Source organism: Helianthus annuus, chromosome 17 (genome assembly GCF_002127325.2).
Source record: "Helianthus annuus cultivar XRQ/B chromosome 17, HanXRQr2.0-SUNRISE, whole genome shotgun sequence".
In the NCBI taxonomy this organism is placed as follows: Eukaryota; Viridiplantae; Streptophyta; class Magnoliopsida; order Asterales; family Asteraceae; genus Helianthus; species Helianthus annuus.
Genome location: NC_035449.2, coordinates 139,482,959 through 139,509,561, shown reverse-complemented (window position 1 = coordinate 139,509,561; position 26,603 = coordinate 139,482,959). Strand labels below are relative to the sequence as shown.

The 26,603-nt window shown below is 37.1% G+C and overlaps 4 protein-coding genes and 1 pseudogene across 6 annotated transcripts in view; 4 read left to right on the top strand and 1 right to left on the bottom strand.

The window, feature by feature from the left end:
• The window catches only part of LOC110923002 (cysteine-rich receptor-like protein kinase 29), a 29,195-nt gene extending 22,577 nt beyond the window's left edge, over positions 1-6,618 (bottom strand). For both annotated transcript variants that reach the window (XM_035986537.1, XM_022167201.2), the window contains exon 1: positions 5,732-6,618. In XM_035986537.1, the coding sequence (XP_035842430.1) occupies positions 5,732-6,581 (850 nt within the window). In that variant the 5' untranslated portion in view covers positions 6,582-6,618. The remainder of the gene's footprint in view (positions 1-5,731) is intronic.
• A 1,958-nt stretch (positions 6,619-8,576) lies between these two features.
• Positions 8,577-11,076, top strand: LOC110921484 (30S ribosomal protein 2, chloroplastic). Its single transcript, XM_022165811.2, has 4 exons — positions 8,577-8,963; positions 9,984-10,085; positions 10,403-10,702; positions 10,868-11,076. The coding sequence occupies exons 1-4, from the start codon at positions 8,694-8,696 to the stop codon at positions 10,904-10,906; spliced, it is 711 nt and encodes a 236-aa protein (XP_022021503.1). The 5' UTR covers positions 8,577-8,693; the 3' UTR covers positions 10,907-11,076.
• Positions 11,077-13,444: 2,368 nt separating this feature from the next.
• Positions 13,445-15,796, top strand: LOC110920597 (60S ribosomal protein L6). 2 transcript variants are annotated; one of them, XM_022164768.1, is made up of 5 exons: positions 13,445-13,562; positions 13,997-14,263; positions 14,351-14,457; positions 14,859-15,040; positions 15,415-15,796. In XM_022164768.1, exons 2-5 carry the CDS (start codon positions 14,007-14,009, stop codon positions 15,568-15,570), a joined length of 702 nt encoding a protein of 233 aa, XP_022020460.1. In that variant the 5' UTR covers positions 13,445-13,562; positions 13,997-14,006; the 3' UTR covers positions 15,571-15,796. The 2 variants fall into 2 exon arrangements, with proteins under 2 accessions (XP_022020460.1, XP_022020461.1); XM_022164769.2 differs by having other exon boundaries at positions 13,529-13,677.
• Positions 15,797-19,354: 3,558 nt separating this feature from the next.
• LOC110922534 (putative late blight resistance protein homolog R1A-10) lies at positions 19,355-22,109 on the top strand. Its single transcript, XM_022166824.2, has one exon. The coding sequence runs from the start codon at positions 19,497-19,499 to the stop codon at positions 22,107-22,109; it is 2,613 nt and encodes an 870-aa protein (XP_022022516.1). The 5' UTR covers positions 19,355-19,496.
• Positions 22,110-22,158: 49 nt separating this feature from the next.
• LOC110922535 lies at positions 22,159-24,510 on the top strand (annotated as a pseudogene).
• Positions 24,511-26,603: the final 2,093 nt, after the last annotated feature.

Sequence of the window (26,603 nt, the reverse complement as noted above, 5' to 3'; positions counted from 1 at the left end):
CATGAAGATATAAAAATCGCGATGATCGATTAATAGAAGGCTTCAAGCCTGTTCAAGCAAATTTCAAGAAGTTGGAACACAAAGTAGGTACGCTGTGGAATGAAAGGTGCAAAGCATTAGACATCGTTCCCTCAAAGCGTGGAGATGACAAGGATGATGATGCAGCAAATCCGGATCAACCAGCTGCCTCAGGTTCCGGTGCAACTGCATCCGGTGCTGCAGGTGGGTCTGGCACATCTCAAGATGCTCCTACTGCTCCTTCAACAGCTACTACTGGCCCATCTGAGCAGACCGAAACGCTAGAAACTTCAACAGGGCTTGAACATGTTAGTCTGGAACCAGAAGCGTTTGCAGATCTTCCTGAATCCTCAGCTGTTCATCAGTATCATCCAGTCACGGGTGAACAGTTGGAAGAGGGAGAACATGTTACCGAAATGTCTGATGAACAGGTACTGGCTCTGACAGAATTGGATGAAGTTGATGTGAGCATGATTGATGCTACTCCGTTGGTTCAGGACCAAACCGATTTCTCCACAATTGATGAAATCTTCATCGGTTCGGATCCTGAACGTCCTGTCTATGTTGGGCAAGATAATGCGGAGGTTAATGCTCTTGATGATGAGTATGTGGCAGAAAAGACAGCAGAATTTGCCAATCTTTCTTCAGATTCTCCGACAGCTCAAGAAAACCGTGAGAAGACTGTGAACGAATGGCGAGCGGATTTCCTAGCTAGGAATCCTCCTCCGCTCGCTCCGTTGGATCAGGTTAATTACATGAGTCTGGAAAAGAATCAGGCTCGGGGTCGTATCATTAGTTGGATGTTCGTTAAGGAACTTCACTGCATGGTAGTGAAACGAGAATGCGGTCTTCAGTACTTCAGATCTCTTCTCAGCATTCTTTCACTTCCTTACTATGACGTTGCAGTATTGGCTCAACTTGAGGTTATTAACCGAGTCGAAGACAAGATGGTGGATCTGTTTGCAAAGAAGATCAGGTTGGAAAGAAGAAGGGGTTGGAAGGATCCACTATACAAGCCGCAGTTTCCTCGATACGAGCAGATCAGGTTTACGCTTGATCCAGAAACCAACACTGCTCGCTATCGTTTGGTTTATGATCCTCCAAAAGTGATGAAGAAGATACCTTTGTTGAAAATGAAGACAGACTTTCTAGGAAACTTTCGTTGCTGGGTCTATGATGCGGATACTGGAGAAGCCGTGATCTTATTCCGAGATAGTCAAGAGAACTTTCGAATAATAGATCCGATGTGGATTACTAACATGTCCAGGTCGGATATTATTGTTCTTAAGGATCACAAGATCAACTACTTGGTTCGGGATCGGGAACAAGCAATGAAGTTTCAGAAGATGGCCTTGTACTGCTTCAATCTACTGGTTAATGCGGGAAGTGCATGGTCATCGCATCATTTGACAGTTGAAAGGACGTCCGAGACTTAAAGACACGAAGATCGAGACAAAGCTACAGCCAAGGGGGAGTTTGTTGGTGCACTTGTGTCTGTACTTTGTCTGTATTTTGTAATGTTATAAAACGATGTCTTTTGTTAGTCTTGTTTACGTCATTTGTTAGTTTGTATAAGTGTTTGAATGTAAGTTTGACCAAGTCAACCATCCTCCTGGTTTGACTTGGTCAAACAGTCAACACTCAGTTTGTAAGTTTGTTTGCTTCGAAGGATGTCATCGAAGGATTGATTATATCCTTCGATGACCTCGAAAGATAACCTTCGATGGATTCAAATGGACCTCGAAGGATATATCATCCTTCGAGGTATATATGGATCCTTCGGAGGGTTTCAGGTCGATAGATGATCTTTCGACAGACATTCTGATCCTTCGACACAATCAATCTGTTATGGGTATATATACCCATGTATGGTTCATTTCACACAAGACATCCGAAAGTAGTTAGACAGTGTATGTGAGTGAACCAAGTCTTGTAGAGAGCATTTTCAGTTTGGTCAAGGGCTGTAACCGTGTCCACTGAAATACAAGGGAAAACTTTGATATCTTGTGTGTCTACTCTTTCTCTTTGTAGCTTTTGTTCTCATCTAAACTATCGGTTTGCATTCTAGCTTGGATTCCGCACTTGCTAGAGTGTTAAACATAACAAGGATAAGGTTTAACCTCAACCTCCGAGGGACCTACAGCTATTTTGTCCTTTTCCGCAGGGGCAAAATGATCATTTCTTTTTTATAAATAAATACCATATTTTATAAGACAAATATAACCTGATTTGCCCCTGAGGAAAATGATAAAATTGCAGGATTTTATAAGACAAATATGACCTGATTTATTTTTGGACTAAAATGGCAATAAAACTGAAACCACAGGGGCCCAGATGCAAAAGATTTGAGTTTTGGACTAAAGTGGCAAAAGTGACAAAACCTCAGGGACCAAAATGGCAGTTTACTCTTAATATTAATATTAAAAGAAATTTATTAAACAAATATAAATAAAATTTATGAGATTGAAGGAGAGAATGTTATGTGGTATTATTTGGAGTATTTTATTATAAGTTAGATATGTAATCTAAAAAAAAAATATTTTAAAAAACTAACGGTTTTTATAGGGGGTAATTTGACAACTATTAAAGTTTTGAGAAAGGGGGTATGACAAGTAACAAAGGGGTGTACGTTTAGCCCACCCTTATCTTTATCTATAGAGTAAACTGCCATTTTGGTCCCTGTGGTTTGGCCAGTTTTGCCACTTTAGTCCAAATCTCAAACTTATTACATCTGGGTCCCTGTGGTTTGCATTTTGTTGCCATTTTAGTCCAAAATCCAAAAACCCTATTTTTGACTGTTGCAACCTCCTATTTTGTCCTGTAGTGTAGGGGCATTTTGGTCATTTTACTTTTCATTTTACATTTTCTTAATTAACTTCATCCCCAAATAAATCATCATCATCATCATCATATAACCCTAACAGACTCTCTCTCTTCTCTCTCTAAATCGATCAGTTAAGTTGAGACCTAGATCGATCAACATAATCCCCAAATAAATCATCATCATCATCGTCCCACCTGAGCACCACTCCGGCGTCGTCCCTACCGAAACTCAGATCCACCATCGTCATCGTCATCTCTACGTTCCTTTCTCTCTCTCTCTCTCTCTCATGTTTCTCTCTCATTCGTGTGTATTGGAGAGAAAAGCTTTGAGTTTCAGATCTGAATCGAAATCAGAAATATTTTGATCTGATTGTTTGTGGGGGTTAGAGATCAGAGAGATTGGTGGTGGCGGTGGTTATGGTGTTGGCGGTGAAAGAATGAAGCAGAAGCTCCAACGGCTGTGCGTCTTTTTTGGATGGTTTTAGCGAGAGGGCAGGTGGTGGGGCGGTGGCGGGTGGAGTGACGGTGGTGGCACTGCAGATCTGGATCGAAATGGCAGTTTACTCTATGAGGCAGAGAGGAGCAAGGGTTTCTGAGGGTGGTTGCCGCCTCTTTCCGCCAGTGATTTTGATTATCTTCAACAACCCTCCGTTATATATGTATATGTATTGAGAGAGAGAGAGAGACAGAGAGACAACTGTTCTTTCGTGGTGTGTGTTGTTACTTGTTCTGTTATGCTTGTTCACCATGAGGCTGTGATGATTTCACCTAATCCGAGTCAAAATCGGGTCAACATTTGAGATTTTCCGCAGCTTGGCGTGGCAGAATCGGAGGAGGGCAAGTGCTCTTGCAACCTCTGTTTGCAGCCATGGCGGTTTTACAAATCGGTTTTTGATTTTCTTGAAGATGATGTTCTTGATTTTCTGGATTTTCTGGGTTTTGATGATGATGTTTGATTATGTTCTTGAAGATACAGATCTGAGCCTCGTTTCTTTTTACAAATCGGTTTTTGTTTTGATTTATTGTCTGTATTTTGATTTTTGTGATGGTTTCTAGTTTTGTTCTGGGATCTTGATTTTCTTGAAGATAATGTTCTTGATTTTCTGGATTTTGATGATGAAGTTTGATGATGTTCTTGATTTTCTAGGTTTTGATGATGAAGTTTGATGATGTTCTTGAAGATAGATGTTATTAATTACTGAAATGTTATAATAAATTAACATGGACCAAAATGCCCCTGCACTACAGGACAAAATAGGAGGTTGCAACAGTCAAAAAATAGGTTTTTTGGATTTTGGACTAAAATGGCAACAAAATGCAAACCATAGGGACCCAGATGTAATAAGTTTGAGATTTGGACTAAAGTGGCAAAACTGGCCAAACCACAGGGACCAAAATGGCTGTTTACTCTTATCTATATTTAAGTTTTAGTTTTGTTTTTAACAATCTACTCGATTTTATTTTCAAATAAAATTTGAACCATCATCATTTGGGATAGCGGATTTAAACAGGCTGACACCATTTAAGTTTCTCTTAAATCTTGCTTTTATTAAAAAGAAAAAAAAAAACAATCTTATTTCTTATCGACACATCTTTATTTATTTGTATTAATTTAGATTAAATATTATTATTATTAGTAGTGTTATTAATAATTTTAATCAATTAAATGAGAGAATGACAAGTGTCCCAAAACAAGTTTCTTTTATTATATAGTAAGTATAGATGATAAAAATGATGGAATACTCTAAGTTCTATAACCATATAAATGATTGTAATAAGCGTCTTAATTTCAAATTTTAAAGCCTCAAAAGCAAGTTTGACTGCCCTCAGTTAGAGGGAAATGTTTTTTTTTTTACATTTCTATTGACATCGTAGGAAACAACTAGAGAAAGTTGTATGTTTTTATCATTTCTAATGACATCGTAATTTTATTATATGTTTTTTGATGTTCATGTACTTTTATTAAGATTTCGTATCTTATTATGTTTTCCTAAGTCCTACCCAACTTGACACGTAATTTTAACGTTTGATTATGAGAATTCTGACCATCCGTGGAGGAGAGAAGAACCTTCCCCATCTTGCAATGGTAATGTTAAAATATTATTACTATTACTATTACTATTATAAAGGGCTTTGAGGAATAGGTCAATGATGTTTAGTGCCCGACCAACGATAATGTAAGACGGCTGATGGAGACATTGCAATTTTTAGTATTAAGAAAATGTCACTGCCCGATAACGATACATTCTAACGAAAGAGAATATTATATATATATATATTTCATATACCTTATTATTAATTTATTACTAATTGGAAATCTCAGTTTGCAACTGAATAAACTTTTATTCAAAACCAATGTTCAATTGGGAATAAAGAAAACTATTCTACATGACTTTTTTCATTTCAGCAATTCAAACTTTTGATAACAAGATCTCAAGTCCAGTCCGGACGCCGAAACACCTCCAATGATGATAGTTTGGAGATGCTTTCCGCGAACACAACTATCACCACCTCCTCCGTGATCCACACGCACTTTCGTATTTGAAACCGTGGCTTCTCTTACAGATGGTGATAGTTCATAGTTGGGTCACGGTTGACATCATTGCAGCTAGAAAATGGTAGGCCTCCCTCCCTCTCTTTTTCAACTAAAAAATGGATGTTGCGTGTTCTCAGCACTAGATTCATATTTTTTATAAGTATTTTTTTTAATTCATAAGTATACCAATTATAATGAAAACAAAGCTATTCAAAAGGGGTTATGACTCAGCTTGTTACACGTTTACCTGTCACTCTATTATAAATTCCTAATGGTTTTATTTACATAGAATCTAATTTAAGTATACATTATTTTTTAAAGATATCCCTATTGTAAAAAAAATACAACTCATACCTGATGTTGGTGAAGGTTGTGGGATAGGCGGAGATAGCGCTGCTGGTGGTGGCGCTGGCGGAGATGATGATGGTGACGGCGGTGTTGGGAAAACCTGATCATTCGCTGAAGTAAAAGAATATGTCTCATATCTAATATTACACATAGGTGCATAAACTCTTCCTCCAACTCTCCCGTTAAACGAAACTGAAATTTGATTGATTGCACCATCTAAGCAATCGTTACACAACTGATCCGATAAGTCTGGAGTACACTGCACAAGCCCATAGATCGTCGTGGAGTTTGAAACAATCATGTTGCCCGTAGCAAACTTCCTTAAGGGGCCGCCAGCAGCCGCATCATCTCTCAACTTCTTCATTAGTGGTCCCAAAGCACCATTGAACCGATCAATATCGGTTGCATTTTGGGGATTCTCCCTATGCACATAAAACGTTTTTCCTAAGCCTCCCAATATTTTCTCATTGGAGTATTTCAACATACATGACCAGTAGAAACCTATTGCTTCTTTTTGGTTAGGGCAGAGTTGTCGCAGTTTAACAATAGAGTCGTTAAGACAACTGCGACACACATCCTGGTCAAGGTCGCCTTGACATAGGGCGATCGAGTTGGCTGCATCATTGGCTTGGCCGGTGGAGAGGTTGTAGAAACCGAAGCCGTTGTTGGTGGTGGGAAGTGCAGAGAGTGTGGCGTCTAGATTTCTTTGATACGTACTGTTTAGCGTATAGATAGCCGTGTTTTCGCAGTAGAAGTAAACGAAATCGTCTTGAGCTAAGGTGGTGGTAATATGGATTGTATATATAAAAATTAAACATGACAGCCATAAGGAAAAATTTTGGGCAAGGATGAACATTGTTTCTATGAATAATGACCATAAGATGTTGGATATATAAATAGTTGGATCCTAAACACAAAGTCTTCTCTGTTGACCGGGTCACAAAGAAGGTATGCATAGAAAAACTTGGGGTCTTCCTCACTTAATCAACCGTGTAATGATATAATGTATGAAACTAAGACTTCGTGTTTTGCGTTAACAACGGTGTGCCAGCTCAGCCATTAACGAGCGCCACACCGCCTCAGGTCGTTAATGGCTTTCGTTAATGGGGAACCCTTTAATGTGTTGGCGATGTGAAGCAAAAATAGGTGTTAGATATATACATATTCTCATCATGGATCTCACACCCGATTATTCTCCCAAGCGAAATACGGAAGAAGATTTAGGTGGAATTTATTTTTTAAGAGGTAAAATGTTTGCAGCCTATGGACCACATCTGCAGACGTCTGTAGAATAAGAGGTGGACCACCTCTGTAGTCTGCAAGAAAAAGGTTGTTTGTTTTCTAACGTATGTAGACTTCTAAAATAATATGGTGGTGGTGTATGGATGATGGTGCTGGGTGGTGGTGCTGGACGGTGGTGAGTGGTGGTGGTAGATGGTAGTCAGTGGTGGACGGTGGTGGTGGGTAGTGGTGTTTAATCCTCTGCAGAACCTAGAAGATCTTAAAAGTGGATGTGCCAAGTCTGCACCAAGAAGAGCTCGCGCATACGTTTTTTAATGAAACGTCTTCGGAAAAACAAACAGTCTACATATGGCAATGTCTGTGCGTGGTCTAAGCGGCGCAGACAGAAGAGTCTGCACAGATCTTTTTTAGAAAAAACAAACATACCTTAATTAGTGTCGTGGTTCGAGCAGGTGTGAATCTTTTATTCGATGATGATGAAACGTCCGAACCATTAACAAGACGTGCTTCGTTGCAAAGAGATTGTGAAGCCGCTCATAACCGATTATTTTTATGAGAATCCGCTGTATGGTAAGAAAACTTTTCTTTGTTGTTTTCGGATGAGTTGCCGACTATTCTTACGAGTTGTAGGCGATTTAGAACATAGTTATATATTTTTCCAATAAAGGGAAGATGCACGTCGTCAACAAGGTTTTTCTCCTTTACAAAAGTGCATGACGGCGATTTGTCAAATGGTGTACGGAAATGCGAATGACTCATGGGACAAGTATTTAAAAATGTCCGATAAAGTGTGCCGCGATAGTCTTCAATTTTTGTGAACTTTAATTTTTAAATGTTATATTTTTTTATTGTTCTAGTATTGCTATCTATTTACTTGTTTAAATATTTTAATGTTATGTCATTTAATGTTTAATTAGGATTCGTTATTATATTTATTAAAATCGTAGGTGATATAGCGCTATATGCCAAGCATTATTAGAGACGCCCAATCTTTAGTGACATCCAATGGATATTCCAAGTCTATGACGAAGTACATGGTTTTCCCCAAATGCTTGATAGCCTTGATTATACGGATTTGGGTTGGGCGGCATGTTCAACTGGTTGCCGAGGGTTACACCATTGTGGTGGTCACGATGGCTCAACTTTGACACTAGAAGCGGTGGCATCAAATGGTCTATGGATTTGGCAGACATATTTTGTTATGGCTGGGCACTCAAGTCAACTTGACGGGAAACGAGTATATTTCATGAAAAACACGAATCTTCAAGGAAAGATATTGAACGCATGTTCAAGGTTTTGAAGAAAAATGGGTATAATTGCCCAACCTGCTAGAATATAGGATAAAGAAAGATAAAGAAAGCTACAGTGTTATGTACACTTTCATTATTTTAAATAACATGATTTTAAAGTACTCAGGTAAGGCGATTTGTTAAGATTATGATCCAGATGACATGAAACTAAAATGACAACGTTTGAAACTATTTGGACTAAAATGATATTTAAAATAATAACGTTTCAAACCTTTAGTGGTAAAATGACCCAAACCAATAGTACTAAAATGACATTAACTTAAAAAAAAAAGTATCTTTTTATGTTTTTGCTCTATCCATTACTCAAGAGGATAAACCTCTTTCATGTTTCACCACCATTCACCATCTCCTCACCTCAGCATCATCACCTTCTTCTTCATCTAAACTGCGAAATCTCTGAGTAGGGTTTTTTCAAAATGGCCACAATTTCAGCATCCATTCCATCATCATTCAAACCCATTTCGACAAAATCAAACCCTAATCTTCCTCAAACCTGTTTCAGATTCCAACTTTCAACCACTAGACAACCCACAAGACTTCTTTGTGTCGCCGAAGAAACGCCGGCGACAATTGACCCCACATCGGAAGCCGCCAGGCGACTGTATGTCGGTAACATTCCTCGTACCACAACCATTGATGAACTCCAAAAGGTGTTTGAAGAACATGGTGCCATTGAGAAAGCTGAGGTATTTGATTTGGGATTTTATATATTTTAAAAGTTCTATAAATTTCAGGGTTTGAATTTCTTTTTTTTCCACTTATTTGTGAGTGATTAATGTGGAAACTTTATGTTTATTGCATATGGATTTTGACTTTTGAAGTCAAATGGCTTAGACTTGAACTTAAGAATTTGTTTTATATATGCACTTGTTGATGACTTAATGTAGATTTTTGGAAGATTCTAGTTTTTCTAAAAGGATCTTGAATTTCAAGATTGTTTTTTAAGTTATATTGCATCTTTGATTTGGGTTTAGGATTAGAGTGATGAGCAAAAGTTAAGAACTTTCCAGTTTGAATACCAAATGTGTGTGTGTTTTTTTTTTTGGTTGTTTGGGAATATTGATCATCCCGTTACGATCAACTTCTTGTGTACGAGCTTGCCCAACGTTACTTGAATTGTTGAGAACAATTCATCTTTTGTTTGTTAGAATCTTAAGGATGTTTGGACTTGTGTTTTCAAATTGAGTACTTTGACTTCAAGAATCATAATAAGATAGCTATTTGGTTGGAGTTGGTGATAGTTAGGTAATTTCACCGACTATAATAGTAATCAAAAGTGCCCAATGTGCACACTTTGGCACCAAGGCGAGAGTGCGAGACGAGGCCCCATACGCGTCGTACGCCTCATGTAGGTGCATGTCGTGCACTCAAGTCAAGTGTGTCTAGAGCTTTTCTTGTTTCAAGTAATCAAGTGTTGGATTTTAATAAGTTGGGATGAGACAAACCAATTGAGTGGGCTAAACTTACATTCTTATCTCACATATCATCTTTCCTCTTTGCATTAATCTTCCCATGTAAAAATACGAAACTTAGTTAGAAGCTCTAGTGACTTTGTTCCAATGCCAAATTTCATACATATGTCTTGCTTAAATGGCACCCGAACTATCAAATTACAAAAATACCCCTATTTCCTTACAAAAAAAAAAAAACTGCGTTTTTCTTACATCAATATAAAGTTCACAACTTTGTATAACTCGAATTTGTAGGTAATGTATGACAAGTACTCTGGAAGGAGTCGAAGATTTGGTTTTGTCACAATGAAGACCGTTGATGATGTAAATGCTGCTATTGAAAAGTTAGATGGCACGGTGAGGCTATATCTTAAACATTCGTTTTCTTCCAAAATTTACATATTTGCTCATTATCTATTGATTCATGCCCACAAGAGTTACTATTTTGTCTTTACTAGAGGGTGTTTTATAGACGAGCTAACCACATATAAAGGTACCTAACTTATGCCCAATTCGGTTAATTAAAGGGTCACGCGTTTGTTACCTCGTAAGCTACTCTTTTTTCTAGATAAAATAAAAAAAAAGATTGACATCTCAAATAGAGATTGAACATAAGTTTGGTACCCTTTTGTCCAATTTGTCCAACAAGGGTAACATGGTAATTTCATGAACAGGAAATCGGAGGGCGTAAAATCAAAGTAAATGTCACAGAGAAGCCTTTGAATGGAGCCAGCTCTACACTTCTTCCATCAGAAGAGACCCCATTTGTTGACAGCCCTTACAAACTTTATGTGGGAAACCTTGCGAAAACCGTGACATCAGAGTCACTCAAAAGCTTTTTTTCCGAGAAAGGAAACGTTCTTGGCGCCAAAGTGTCTAGGGTTCCTGGAACTTCAAAATCAAGCGGGTTCGGGTTTGTTTCATTCTCTTCAGAAGAGGAGGTAGAAGCTGCCATTTCTTCGTTTAATGATGCTGTAAGTTTGTACATCTTGCATGTTTGATTGTACTCTCGCAGCCATGTAGTTTAGCTTTTCTTTGGTGACCATGAGAACCCGTCAAGGAAAACTCACGGCCGCCCCATTAATGTAGTTTCACTTTGATTGTTTCAGATGTAACTGTTGTTATATGTGTTCTTGCAGGTGCTCGAAGGCCAAAAGATTCGTGTAAATAAAGCGTAGTGTGCCCGAAAACAACTTTTCGGTTTTTTTTTTTCTATTTATATTCGGGATTTTGTTGATTTTTCGTATGTGAGCTATCATATTTGATCTTCTGTATAATGGTATACATGCTGAATGATAGATGATTGTTTGATGGATCTCTACTAAGTAGATTAAAAATTATAATCCAATCAGGGGAATTATAAATAAAAAGATTATGATAAAAAACAAAATTGTTTTATGGCTCGAGTATGGTTGATTATAGCCGGATTTTATAGTTGGGAAATTGGCCTGTAATAATCCCACCTAGACCTTATTGGCCATTAATAATCCCACCTCAGAATATTCCCCCCACCAGTCCCACCTTTCACCTATTTTTCCTACAGTGGTCCCCCGTTAAAGAAACTTAACGGAGTTAAGCTTTTTTCCAAATTACAAACATATTTTTTAAGGCTTTTGATTAGAACGAGAATCTGAGTCCATTGATGTAAAACTTGTTTCGAAACGGTGCTCCAAACGATGAAAACGACGCTTCAATTCGGGTGTTTAAATTTCCAATTAACCAAAATCAAGTCACTTGGAGCACCATTTCGAAGTAAGTTTTACATCAATGGACTCGTATCATCGTTCTGATCAAAAGCCCAAAAAAATCTGTTTGTAATTTGAAAAAAAAGCTTAACTTTTTAACGGGGGACCATTGTAGGAAAAATAGGTGAAAGGTAGGACTGGTGGGGGGAATATTCTGAGGTGGGATTATTAATGGCCAATAAGGTCTAGGTGGGATTATTACAGGCCAATTCCCCTTTATAGTTTGGTTTATGCTTTTTTAGTCAGGTTTTATGGTTTGGTAACAATTACATGCTAATCTATAATTTAATCTAAAGGGCTGTTTGGTAGCCTCTTAATGATTATTCAGATGCTACCTCTTAATGGTTTAAAACCTCTGAATGAATAAGAGGTAATCTCAAGTCTAAATGGTTAAGAGATAACCTCTGAATGGTAAATCATCACATGTTACATTCTTCTACCTTCTCATTGTTAAAATTCTTAATGATTCCATTAAGAGGTAGCCTCTTAATGACCATTTAAAGGCTACCAAACAGCCCTTAAGACCTAAAATAGCCCTTTACCAAGCACAAAAAGTCCATGATGAATTTACATATTTTAAATGAATTTGAATCAAAAAGAATTTATTTGAATTGGCGTTTTAATTTGAATATGAATCTAAATCGGACTGACCAATCTTTAATAAAATTCTAATTACAACAAAGAAAAATATTTAAAAAATTTGATTCGAATAATTCAAAAATTCGTTGTCCGGTTCGATGAACACCCCTATCGGTACTACAAGATCATTATCAGTATTCATTTATATAGTTTCTGATCGATATGTGACACATGTCGATTTTCTTTTGGGTTGTATCGGTAATGAACCAAACCGGCACCGACCAAATAACATTGGTACCAATATGACAGTATCGGTATTATCAAACCGCAATTTCTCTGTGACATCGCGCGGCTAAAACTTACTAGTTATAAATAATTTTATCATAGATAATTTCTACTTTCGAAGCAGCCTAAGGTCCGTAAACAAAGGTAAAGCAGTCGCTTAACCCACTAGTAAGAGGAGCTTAGCAACCAACATGACTCGTCGTCATACTAGCCAAACTAACGCTAGGTGATCTTTGGATAAACATCCAAATGATAGTTTTTGAATCCTTAATTTTTTTTTGTTTCACTCTTTAAATATATTATTTCTACTTATCCCATAACCATAAGCGATTTTAGAGGGTGTTTGAGATTACTTATTTAACTCAAAAAAGTTTTTTTTTTTTTTTTTTTTTTTTTCAAAAGTGCGCTTATTGACTTATAACTTTTTTAAAAGGAGTTTAAAAAAAATGTTTGGATTAGCTTTTAGGTGGGAAAAGTAAAATGACCAAAAAACATGGGATAAATTTCCATGTTAGGTTGCTATTTTAAAGGGTGAGAGTAGATTATTAATTTTATGTTCAAAAAGTCAAAAATTATTTAAAAAGCCAGGTTTTGTGACTTTTGAAAAACAAAAATATAGTTCTTTTTAAAAAGCTAAAATAAAAAGCACTTTAGTAATCCTAAATACTCCAATGATCCCTAAACCAATTGGTTTTTTTTTTTTTTTTTTTTTTTGGGGGGGGGGGGAGATGGGAAGGTTTACCCACTCATGTGAGGTTCCTGCCCGGGAGGTCTTAGGGTCGAATCTTGCGGTAGCGAACTGTGACACCTGTTCAAACTAGCAATAATATACCAACCGCGAGATTCTTACTCGTGACTTGGGTGATCAAAGGGCAAAGGCCTACTAGTTCAAACTAACAATAATATACAAACCACATGATTCCTACTCGTGACCTGGGTTATCAAAGGCCAATACCTAACCGGCTGATCTAGCCGTCAAAAAAAAAAAAAAAATCCTAAATATTTTTTTTTAACTTGTTGGCTTTGTTTAAAAAAAAAACCAATAAGTCAATAACCCATTTTCCAAAACCCAACGATTTTAAAAAGTTTCTAATAAACATGGGGTAAAATTAGGGTTTTTGTTTGACAATTTTACCCCTTCACACAATTCACATATAAACCAGTCTTAGGGTTTCATCCATTCCTTCAGCCGACTGCACCAACATCCCGCGGCTCTTCTTCACAGGTAATCCAAATCGCTTAGTCACTTCGCCAATAACGCTCTAAATCCTCTAGCTTCTATCAATATTTGCTAGCCATAGCTACCAGTCAACTGTTCTTCTGCATTTACAACGATTTAGGTTAAATTATCACATTCAAATTCAATTTTTCGTTATTTTCAGCTTGTAAATTGTTCATTAGAAGCTTTGATATGAATTGTAGCTGTAGCCATCCATCTAGATCATATAATTCACGCTTTGTTCATGATTCATTTGCATAATTATTTGTTGATTGCATTGTGTTCTATAAATCTAAAAATGTTTCTAATTTTCTGCTTAATTATTGATTGATTATTCAACTGATAATTAAAAAAATTAGGTTTAAGATTGGGCTAAATCTATCTATCATTTATGATTGTTTGTAGGTGATAAATTTATGTTTTTTTGTGGTCATTTTTAGGTAAGAATCAATGGCACCACAGCAGAGAAAACCTCATGTGTGCAGGAACCCTGATTTGATCAGGGGTGTAGGAAAGTATTCTAGGTCAAAGATGTACCACAAGAGGGGTCTTTGGGCCATCAAGGCCAAAAACGGTGGTGCTTTTCCTAAACATGAGAAGCAAACCGTTGCGGCTGCTCCAACCGAGAAGCCGCCGAAGTTTTATCCGGCTGATGATGTGAAGAAACCGCTTGTCAACAAACGCAAAGCCAGACCCACCAAGCTCAGGTGCATAAATATTTTTAGTGTATGTGGTATGATTATATGTGTATTTTATGTTTGTGTTGAATTGGTTTGCTGTATGTATGTGTTCAGAGCTAGCATTACTCCTGGAACCGTGCTGATTATATTGGCTGGGAGGTTCAAGGGGAAAAGGGTTGTTTTCTTGAAGCAACTTACATCAGGGCTCTTGCTGGTTACTGGTAGTGTTTTTTTTTTTCTTCCAATGGATTGTTAAAATGAAATGATTTTTTAATAACTATTGTTGTTTGGGATTCCTATTGATTCTTTTAAGTTTTGCTTATTTGAAACCGGTATTGGTTCACTCCTGTTATATATCAAAATGTCGACGTTGTATAAAACTTCTGTTGAAGCTAACTTACCATCCGAATCTAATAACTAATGGTGTATGGTTTGTAGCTAATTAATGGTAGATTTCTCTTTGGCTTTAAATTATAAGTTTATAACATTGTTGTTCAGTTAGTGATGAATTTGACATTATCTGCTTTATTAGTTTAGGCAGAAGTTACTTATTTCTCTACCATTGTGCCGATATGTATTTCGCTACTTCTGTTCATATCCTAAAACTGTTTTCACTCTGTAGGTCCTTTTAAGATCAATGGTGTTCCCTTGAGGAGAGTGAATCAATCATATGTGATTGCCACGTCAACTAAGGTCGACATCTCAGGAGTAAATGTCGAGAAGTTTGATGATAAGTACTTCGGAAAGAAAGTTGAAAAGAAGAAGAAGAAAGGAGAGGGCGAGTTTTTCGAAGCAGAGAAAGCGGTAACACTCATCTTTGTTCACTTTTGTAGTAGAGTCTACATAAAGGGTGGGTCAGGCTGGGCTGGTTTGGTAACTGGTTTGAGTCAATATGGGTATTTTTGTGCGTGGGCTGACCCACATACTATTTCTTGTATATTTTATAAAATCAATAATCTGTTTACTATCTTCATAAACCTATATCGTTATAATTAACAATATACCTTTATTAAGCTGTAATAGTACACTTTGGATGACTTGCAACTCATTGGAGATATAGTATTACCCAAAGCTACCCATTTGAGATGAAATATAACCCAAATAGCCCATTTGTAATAGATAGTTTGAGGATGTGTTGACCCACATACACAAACTGAAGTTATATTATTCATCTACAGGAGAAGAACACACTTCCACAGGACAAAAAGGATGACCAGAAATCTGTGGATGCAGCATTGATACAATCCATTGAAGCCGTTCCCGATTTGAAAAGCTATTTGGGTGCAAGATTTTCACTGAAAGCAGGCATGAAACCTCATGAGCTCGTCTTTTAGAAGCAACTTACGAATCAATTTTGTTTTCTAGATTATGTTTATGCCAACTCTAGATTTAGAGGATGCATCGTGTCGGTTTTTGATGGTGATCAACAACGAAGAAGATCTATTACTTTTTTATTTATCGATTGCCACTTAGTTTTGGAATCTTATTTTCAGTCTATTCTGTTGTGCAACTTGTATGTGTGTTAATTGTCCGTTTATTATGTGCTCTGTTTATTGTTTTTATGCCTGTGTTCTGTTGCTGGTGTGTGTATATGGCCTTGTGTTTCTGTGAACTGTGTCATTACATTTGTTTGGGCACAATAGGTGGGAGATAAAGATTTTGAAATGGGTCGGTAACAGATGGTAGTCAAGATTTATAACGTGTGGGTAATATACGGGTGTTCATGGTCAAGTTTGGTCATTTTTACACAATTTGAGCCGAAAACTGTAAACTCAGTTTTGAGAAACGAAAGACCAAAGCAGACGGGTTGAGTTAAGTTATGGATAAAAGCCAAGTAGTTTTTTGGCCTTCAGACTCGAACACAAAATTGGTTCAGTTTCTTTGACAAGATCATAAGTGCTTGTTGAGCTCTCGCCTACAAGGTGTGAGATTGTATTTTTAGTTTGCAACTAGGGTCGTAGTTACCCGCGCGTTGCGTATGGACGTTGTTTGAATTCAGAACGTATAGCACATTAGCACACCATGACAATCAATAGATAAATTTGTAAAATTAAATAAAATGATATCTAAATGTGTTATGTTATTTATGTCGTAACTCGACTCTAAACATTGAAATAATAAGAAAATGTAAAAAAATATAGTAAATAACAAAGGTAAAAAAAGGTAATCGAAAAAAGAAAACGATAGAAACTGAAATAAACTGGAAAAAGAAAATGGATGCATCTGTTGTAACTTGGTGTCTGGCGATAGAGTGTTTGGTTTGCTTAATAAAATACCAGCCTTTAAAAAAACAAAAAGAAAAGAAAGTGGTTTCAACCTACCTGGGCCCTCACCTTCTTTACAAATGCAGCTAAATAAGACGCAGTCCAGACGTGCAATTGTTTAAGTGCAGCCTCTATCTATTGTAGCAAATACGACACTTGCTTCCACTTAGGCCAAATGCGGGGCTGGCCTTAAGAATTCGTGTACCGTATTCGAGCTTCAAAAGACGTGCCCTTAGGCCTTAATGAAATTGTGTATTGGGCTCAATAAAGGTCTAAATCTAATATCAATTGGCTAATAACTAATCTAAAGCATAAGAATAGTTTTGTAAGTGGGCCTATGTTGATGTTTGTATAGGTATACTCTATTAAAAAATAAATTTTTACGTATACATATTGGTTTTTTTTTTCTTTCTAAAAATAGCGTGCCCTCCGAAATATCGGGCCTTGGCCGGTGGTCCTCCCCGCCCACCCCCAGGGCCGCCGGCCCTGGCCAAATGCACCCGCAAATGCGGTGCATTAGTCAAGGAAGGATTTAAAAGACTAAAATACGTTCATGTTAAACTCATGGGGTAATTTTCCAAATATCAAATTTTTACCATTTCCGTACCTAACATTCATGAAACATGCCAGTTCCGTAAAAAAAACATGACTTAACTGCCAATTTTATCCCTGTGGTTTGTCCAATTATTCGATTCAACCTTAGTTTTTTTGGACGGAATTGACATGTTTCAAGAATGTCAGGGACGGTAATCGTACAAAGTTAAAATTTGGTCTAGACCAGCATAATTAAGCAAATCACATGGCCGAAAATGACACTTAACTCTTTTTATTATTATTAAATTTATTTACATTTAATTGTTTTCATGTCATGTAGTTTATATTTTAACCGTAGTTCATACCAGGCCGTGGTTTCCTCCTTCACGCCCCTATACCAGAGGCAGAACCAATGCTATGTGAGCCGTAGCACGGGCTACGGCTGAAGTCCGTATGTGTAGTGTAGTTTTTATATTTTTTTTTGGTTTTATACAAAATATACTCCTAAAATAATACAAGGATACCCCTAACAAACCCAAACTTATAAAATAAGGGAGCCCGATTGAAGCAAAGACCCAATTGATTAGATAAGCCCAAGTGATTAGATTAACCAAAAAAAAACACAAAAAGACGTATGGCTGCATTCTTTCTGATCATCACTTAGGCACTGGTCTCCTGTTTTGCTGCTGCCAATAACACTGGTTCGATAAAAGAATCCACAATCCTGTTGTGTGCTGTTGCGATAACACTGGTTCCGACCGTTCCGCCCCTGCTTAGGTATTTGTTTTTAAAGTAAAAGACGACGATGTGACTAAACGATTTCAAGCTATGGAAAAATAACAAATTTATTAGGTATTTATTTTTGTCTTTTTTTTAATATTTTATTTATTATCGTTTTTTAATATTATTTGATTGCACGGTAAAATTTTTTTTAGAATACCCTTGATTTAATGGGCTAGTTCCGCCACCGCCCTATACCCCCTACCCCCAGTGTTAAATCATCAAAACTAGCCCAGGTGTTGTTTCTTTCACGATCAATTTTGAATTGCTAAAATTCTGGATCCACCACTGGTGGCATGTGTTCGTTTGGGTGAAGATCCCTAAATTGGCGACAAACTTCTCTTTTGGGTCCATTATTGAAGCTAGAAGAAACCTTATTTTTTTTTGAACGACAAATTTGGATCACTGACGGACCACTAGAGTATCATCATGCCACCAGCGGAACTACCTGATCATATCCATCTCCACTAGGCATAATGCATATACACCAGTTCAGGAGGAAACCTACTAAATATGGGAAAACCCCTTTGTGTGTTACATAATAGAATAGATTTAATAGTCTAAGGACTATTATTGTAATAGAATAATATTAGAGGGATTATTGTAATAGAATAATATTAGAGGGACTAAAGTTGTATTTTGTAATAGTTAGTTTGTTATTAGCGGTTAATAAAAGACAAACAACCCTCAAGCTAACAACTTATGCTTGAATTGGATTTCCCTCTCTTTCTCTCTCTGTTTTCTCAATCTCAGGCTATCATTGTGGGAATCGAACCCAGGATCTATTGGTCCTATTATCTCACCCCCAAGATGCCACTAGGCTATAAAGCCATGGACCAGAAGAAAACCTCATTGAGTCTAAAGATTGGAACCACCCTCAAGATGCCACTAGGTTATAAAGCCATGGACTAGAAGAAAACCTCATTGAGTCTAAAGATTGGAAAAAAGTTATTGGGGTTATTTTTTTGGCAACTTTGTAGGAGCTACTGATTGCGTGAAACGACAAGGTTTTCAATAATAACTTTGTGTCGTCTAGTTTTCTTGTCGATAGGGTTAAGGAAACCGCCTTCTTGCGGGTTAGGAGTAGATCGGTAGATCTAAATTTGGTTAACTTATTTGGGGTCGATGACTAACGTCCATAATGTAATAATGTAATGGGGTTTTGTTGGGTGTGGAGTTTCTTGCTGCCCCTTTTCTTTCTACATTTATAGTTGATTGGTTTAAAAAATAACAGTGGCTAATCAATTATTTAAAACTTTAATAACCGGTTTTTATAGCGTATCTGGTTGGGCTCAGAAACAGTTTAATCGGGTGTATTTGACGGTTCAACCTGGTCGCATTAATCCTATTAAATTTACCGGATGGTCCCTGTGGTTTCACGTTTAGTCCTCACCTTTTGAAAATAGCAGGTATGCTTCCTATGGTTTGTCCTTTTGAAAATGACAAACCACAGAGACCATCCGGGCAATTAACTCTAAATTTAAACTAAAAACTGGCCGCGTTGTTTCTTTTATTATTTTATTGTTGTATTTCACCTAACCTATCAATTATTTGAGAGAGACTATACTTTCAGCAATCAACATTCACAACCCAAGCAAGCAATTATTTGAGAGTGACGAGACCTACTCAAACTCTCTTTCTTTCCCTAATTTTATTATTTCAGAAACGTTGAGACAAGAAAGATGGCATACGCAGGTGTCCAGATGTTCATGGACAAGTTGAATCAGCTCATCAACTGCAACGACAACCCACTGATCAACATCCATTCAATTATATATGCAAGGCCTCAATTCCAGATTCTCTATGAAGAGCTTGGCTCCATGATTCAAACCCTTTTCATCGACCAACATCAAGACCTCCAAAAACTCACTGATCTGAAGAAAAGATTCATATACGCAGCTGAAGAGGCAGAGTATAACGTCGATCTGTTTCTATCCGGTGTTCACATTAGGAATAATGGCCACTTCCCTACATCTGAGGACTTTAAACGCTCCCTAAATCTTGATGATGTTATGACATCATTCAAGTCTCTCCAGGTAGAATTCATGAGTTTGAACAAGAAGATAGATTCATCTCCAAGACCCAAAAGAACAGTAAATCAATCTGCTCCTGCTCCAATTTCCTTCTCCGGAAATTCACAAAGATCAAAGAAATTATTGGACGAAATCTTCGTGGCGCTTGATCGAGATGCTGAGCTGATAATAAAAAGGCTTGTGGAATATCGAAAGAAGGTAGATGTTGTCTCTATTGTAGGTATGGGCGGAATAGGAAAGACTACCCTGGCGACCAAAGTATTCAATGATGCTTATGTTAAGTATCATTTCGACGTCATTGCATGGGTCACCGTTTCTCAAACGTATGATAAGCGGGCTGTGTTGACTCGGATTCTGAAATCCAACCATGCTCAACTAGACCTTGTAAAGGCAAGTGACTGTCAACTTCATGAACTGGTGCACAGACACCTAATAGATCAGAGATATTTGATTGTCATTGATGATATATGGGATAAAGAAACATGGGATAACCTGAAATCACTTTTCCCCGGTAGAAACAATGGAAGTCGAATTCTGCTCACGAGTCGCATCACTGAAGTTGCCAAGCATGCAAGTTCAGATGGATTTATTCATCACTTAAGATATTTGAACAAAGATCAAAGTTGGCAGTTGCTGTGTCAGAAGGTGTTCCAGGGCGATGAGTGCCCTGAATGGTCGATTAAACCGGGTATGCGAATAGTAGAACATTGTCATGGATTACCACTTGCGTTGGTTGTCATTGCAGGAGTACTAGCAAAACATTCTTGGAGTGAAAAGTTTTGGGTGGAAATTGCTGATAGGGTGGATTCGTACATTGTTGGTGACCAGGATGGTTGTGTGGAAATATTAGCTTTAAGTTACAATCATCTTCCTCTGCACTTGAGAGAGTGCTTTCTTTATCTTGGTGGCTTCCATGAAGACTACAAGTTTCAAGTAAAGATTTTGATCCGGTTATGGGTGGCTGAGGGGTTTATTCAACAAACTGGAAATCAAAGCTTGGAAGATATTGCAGAAGGTTACCTAATGGATCTAATTGACAGAAATCTTGTAATTGTAGACAGGTGGAAGTCAAATGGAGCTGTCAAAGCATGTAAAATGCATGACCTTGTTAGGGAGCTCTGCTGGAAAAAAGCCAAGGAAGAAAGATTCAGCCTTACAATAGAGCATCCAATGTTGTTCCATCTTTATGATGTTATTACACCATCATATAAGCCCACAGTCCGCGTGTTCATGAATACAAAATACATTCCAGTCATTCCTTGTCTGTCTACCCAAAACCTTCGATCGCTCTTTTTTGGTTATTTCACGTTGTATAGTGACGATATTGCAAGGTATTTCCGTTTCTTCATGCTACTTAGGGTGTTAGATCTAGAAACATACAAATTGGATGAATTTCCCAAGGGCATGGAATTACTAGTTCACTTGAGGTATCTTAGAATTTGCCATTCATCAAAAAAATTCCCATCTTCAATATGCTATTTATGGAATCTTCAAACCCTCATTTATTTTACAAAAGATAGCGATACAGTAGTTATACCCGGTAACATATCGGATATGGTAAATCTAAGGCATTTGTGCAGTTATCGTCCTTTTCCCGGATTTAGAGTGAAGACGTCATTTTATCTTCAATCCATCGAAAAGCCAATGAATTTGCAAGCGATTTCAAATGTTGAATTGGGGGATGGGGTAGATAATTTTCAAAAGTGTTTTCCCTACATTAAGGAACTTACATGTACTACTTACTCAGTTGAACAAAATGACTTCAAATCTCTCACCTACCTTGAAAAGCTCGATTTAACTTGCCGTGGCGAAATAAAGAATCCCATTACATTCCCAACAACATTGAAAAGACTTACAATACGTGGTTGTGATCTACCGTGGAGTGATATGTCAATCATTCAGTCATTACCCAATCTCCAGGTTCTTAAACTAGGACGCATTTCATTTTCTGGAACCTGCTGGAACACAGCTGAGCATGTGTTTCCACAACTAAAGTTCTTGAGACTTGAGGGTTTAAATATCAAACTGTGGGAAGCCTATAGTAGAAGCTTCCCATGTCTGAAACATTTAGAAGTTATCCGCTGCTATAATCTTGAAGAGATCCCCCTAGAAATTGGGGACATACCAACCCTTGAGCTTATTATAATCAATAAGTGTAGGCAGTGTGTTGGTGAATCTGTTAGAAGAATTCAAGAAGGGCAACGTGATTTGGGAAACTACGACCTAAAGATTAATGTTTTAGACGATACACGAAATTCTTAATTCTGGGAAAGGTAATCATCTCGTAGGAAACGTATTGTGGTTTCTTTTCGTTTTGTTTTGTAATATGTATTTTCTTTCATTTGAGGTGTTTCTTTGTAAGAAGCAAAAACAGGGACTGGTCCAGCCAGTAACCGGCCTCTTAACCGCTGATATGCATCTGGTAGATGTAGGGATGCAAACGAACTGAACATTCAACGAACAATTCTAATTTTCTGCTTAATAATTGATTATTCAACGAATAATTAAAAATTAGGTTTAAGATTGGGCTAATCTATCATCTATGATTGTTTTCAGGTGATAAATTTATGTCTTTTGCTGGCATTTTAGGTAAGAATCAATGGCACCACAGCAGAGGAAGGCTCATGCGTGCAGGAACCCTGATTTGATCAAGGGTGTAGGAAAGTATTCTAGGTCAAAGATGTACCACAAGAGAAGCCGCCGAAGTTTTATCTGGCTGACGATGTAAAGAAACCACTTGTTAACAAACGCAAGGCCAGACCCACCAAGCTCAGGTGTGTATTATTCTACTAGGTTAGAAACCCGTGTATTAAATATTTAGTAATGAAGATTTAAATATTTGCTTTTTTTAGTTTTATATATAATTAAAAATAGGATACAAATGGGTGAAATAATAGAAGCGGGAAAAATAATTTAGAATTTACGGAATTGTTAACGTAGCGCAGTCAGTTACTTAATTGGTTTGTTGTATGTATGTGTTCAGAGCTAGCATTACCCCTGGAACCGTGCTGATTACATCAGTTACTTAATAACTATTGTTGTTTGGGATTCTTATTGATTCTTTTAAGTTTGTTTACATTAAACCGGTATTGGTTCACTCCTGTTATATATCAAAATGTCAACGTTTTATAAAGCTTCTGTTGAAGCTAAGTTACCATCAGAAAAAAGAATGGAGTATGGTTTGTAGCAAATGTATACATTATTGACGTGTTTTTAACTTATAAAGATGAACATGGAATATTTCTTTTGATATGAAGGTGGTATTAAGCAAGCCGTTTTATGTTCTTATTTATGATATATTTCTCTTTAACTTTATGTTTTATCATTGTTGTTCATTGATGCGTTCTAATGATGAAATTGACATTGTCTGCTTTATCAGTGTAGGCAGAAGTTACTTATTTTTCTGCCATTGTGTCTATACGTATTTCGCTACGTCTTTCTTTCATACTCTAAAACTGATTTTCACTTTGTAGGTCCCTTTAAGATAAATGGTGTTCCTTTGAGGAGAGTGAATCAATCATATGTGATTGCCACATCAACGAAGGTCGACATCTCAGGAGTAAACGTCGAGAAGTTTGATGATATTGGAAAGAAAGTTAAAAAGAAGAAGAAGAAGAAGAAAGGAGAAGGCGAGTTTTTCGAAGCAGAGAAAGAGGTAATACTCATCTTTGTTCCACTTTGTAGTAGAGGCTGCAAAAGGGGGCTGGGCTGGTTTGAGTCAATTTGGGTTATTTCTGAGTGGGTTGAACCACATGCACAATTTCTAATGTATTCCATAAAATCAAGAGTCGGTTTATTATTTTCATAAATCCATATCACTAGCTTGGTTTTAAAATGCGTGATGCGCTCCGATGCGTTTTGATCCAAAAGTCGATGGGTGATGCGCAACGTGTGATGCGTGTGCATCACGTATGCAAGGCGTTTGTTATTTGAAAAGACATTTATAGATAATATTTTAAGTTGTTAACTTTAAACACTAAAAATTTAGAGATCAAAATAATTAATAACAACAAAATAGCTCTAGTACCATGAAAGAAGTTCAATATAACCAAAATAAGCCTTGAACTCTTAAGGGTACATGTAGTCAATTTTACTCAAAAGTGGTCGATTTCAGAAAAATGCGCGCAGCGCATCATGCAAGCGCATCAGGAGCGCATTATGCGATTTAGGGCGCATCAGCCTCGCATCATGTAATAACTTCATCAGCACATCGCATCACCTGATGCGATCTCATTAGCGCATCGTGCGCATCACGCATTATGTGCGCGTTTTAAAACCAAGATCACTAGAATTAACAATACATGTTTGCTAAGTTGTATGCATTAAAATACATTTTGAATATTGACTTTATTAACCTATTTGAGATGTAAATAATGTAATCTAACTTGAATTAACGCATTTTTAAGTAAATAGTGAGATTGGACCAGTAAGTACCAAGTAATATGAGATTAGGTTGGTGCTACACAAACTAAAGATATATTATTTATGTACAGGAGAGAACACACTTCCACAGGAGAAAAAGGATGACCAGAAATCTGTGGACACAGCATGGACACAATCCATTGAGGCTGTTCCCGACTTGAAAAGCTTTTTGGGTGCACGATTTTCACTGAAAGCAGGCATGAAACCTCACGAGCTCGTTTTTTAGATGCAACTTTTGATTCAGTCGGTTTTTGACGGTGATTAACGGAGAAGTTCTATTCTACTTTCTTATATATTGATTGCCTCTGAGTTTTGGAATCTTATTTTCGGTCTATTCTGTTGTGCAACCTGATGTATGTTAGTTGTCAGTTCTTATGTGCCTTGTTTATTGTTTTTATGCTTATGCCCCTGTTCTGTTTCTGGTGTGTGTGTATGGCCTTGTGTTTCTGTGGACTTTGTCATCATATTTGTTTGGACACAAGTTATCGGTAGAGATGAGATATGGTGAAATGGGTCGGTAACAGATGGTAGTCAAGATTTATAAACCCGTTGGTAACAGTTGGTATATATAGGGTGTTCATGGTCCAGTTTGTGTAAGATTAAATATATTTATTTTATATTTAATCTAGTAGCCATTATAATCATTTACATTATAGAGATCAAAACATATAACAACCTATTATATAATTAGTTGGTAATTGTTGATGGACCATATTACCCTTATTAACTAATTAGGGTTTCCTCCTGGGTGCTTATATAAGGAGAGTTATGTGGAGGTTAAGGGGTTTTTTGCTCAGTTACACAATTACACACACCCCATTAGCCATAACATCATAATTCGACCTCCTCTCCTAACTGATACCCTTTTCGGTTCTCTAAGTTCCCATCATCAGTCAGCACCCTAAGGAGGAACCAGATCACGATGACAAGCATGTCGAACTCCATTGCTGGATTCTCCAACGCACTAACTGCATTAACAGGTATGTTTTAATGTTTTCCATTATGCCTAAAACAGAACTGAATCAACATGTGGTATCAGAGCGTATGTTGATTAGTCGGTTCTGTTTTGTATCCGTAAATCTGGATTAAAACAGGAAAACAGCTTTGAAAACTTTATAAAATTCCGTTTTTGCCATCCGAAATCATCATTATGGATCATTACGGATGATTACGGATCATTACGGATGATTACGGATCTGGGTTTTCATCATCTCGAATGCATCTCGGATCATTACGGATCATCTTTGATCATAACAGATCATTATGGATCATTACGGATCCATTACGGATACATCACGGATGAATACCTTCAAATAATTTTGTCACAGATCCATTACGGATCATCACGGATCCATTACGGATCATCACGGATCATCACGGATCCATTACGGATGCATCACGGAAGAACAACTTCAAACCTTTTTACCCGAGATGCCATTCCGGATTAGAAACCTCCATACCGGATCATCTCGGATCATATATTCATCAGATTTTACTGTTCCGAAATCATAATTTTCAAGAAATTGATTAATAAATTTCCAGATTTCGGATAAAGTGATTAAGTTTTGTTTTAGGGTTCATCACATGTTCATTATAAAAAATTCGAAAATTCCCTTACTTTTGGAATGAATTTAGGATTATTGGGTGTTTATTCCTGTTTTGATTTATTTTATCTAATTAGAATTTTCGAAATCTATTATTTTATTAATGGATATAATTTTTCGAAATAAACAGATAAACATAATGAATATTTAAACAGGAAACTTAATCCCATAATCCCTAAGATTTCGGATTTGAACCTTATCAATTGATAACTGCTTAAATTAGGGATTTTTTGTAGCTTGTGGAACACATTACGGATAGGCATTTCGGATGAACATTCCGGATAAGCATCTGTTTCATCCATTACGGATCATTGACTGCCTGATCATTTCGGACCATCTCGGACTTAGTGTCACGGATCATTTCGGACTAAGCATCACTATTTTAGATGAATCCAAGACATAATTCATTAGAAATCATTCGTCTTGGACACATCCGAAATCATCCGAAATCATCTGAGATCATCCGAAATCATGAGTGTTCATAAAATTTCAAGACTTATTCGAAATCCTATTACTTTATTAAGCAGTTAATATGAACTAAATTTAGCTCGGGGCTCCGCCCGAACCCCATGCGGGGGGCACGTTGTTCCCCTGCAACCCCAGCGAACTCACCGCGGAGTTCGATCCACGCTAACGGGTGGTTTGCTATTAAATAATTGGTTTTGCAATTACTTAGTTAATTTATGTGTAACGCCCTGCGTTTTCATACTTTCCATATTTAGAAAACAAT

Coding starts and splice junctions, on each gene's coding strand:
- LOC110920597 (XM_022164768.1), top strand. CDS start 14,007: ATGGCACCACAGCAGAGAAAACCTCATGTGTGCAGGAACCCTGATTTG. Junction 14,264..14,350: donor GCCAGACCCACCAAGCTCAG/GTGCATAAATAT, acceptor GTATGTGTTCAG/AGCTAGCATTACTCCTGGAA. Junction 14,458..14,858: donor AGGGCTCTTGCTGGTTACTG/GTAGTGTTTTTT, acceptor TTCACTCTGTAG/GTCCTTTTAAGATCAATGGT.
- LOC110922534 (XM_022166824.2), top strand. CDS start 19,497: ATGGCATACGCAGGTGTCCAGATGTTCATGGACAAGTTGAATCAGCTC.
- LOC110921484 (XM_022165811.2), top strand. CDS start 8,694: ATGGCCACAATTTCAGCATCCATTCCATCATCATTCAAACCCATTTCG. Junction 10,086..10,402: donor TTGAAAAGTTAGATGGCACG/GTGAGGCTATAT, acceptor TTTCATGAACAG/GAAATCGGAGGGCGTAAAAT. Junction 10,703..10,867: donor TTTCTTCGTTTAATGATGCT/GTAAGTTTGTAC, acceptor GTGTTCTTGCAG/GTGCTCGAAGGCCAAAAGAT.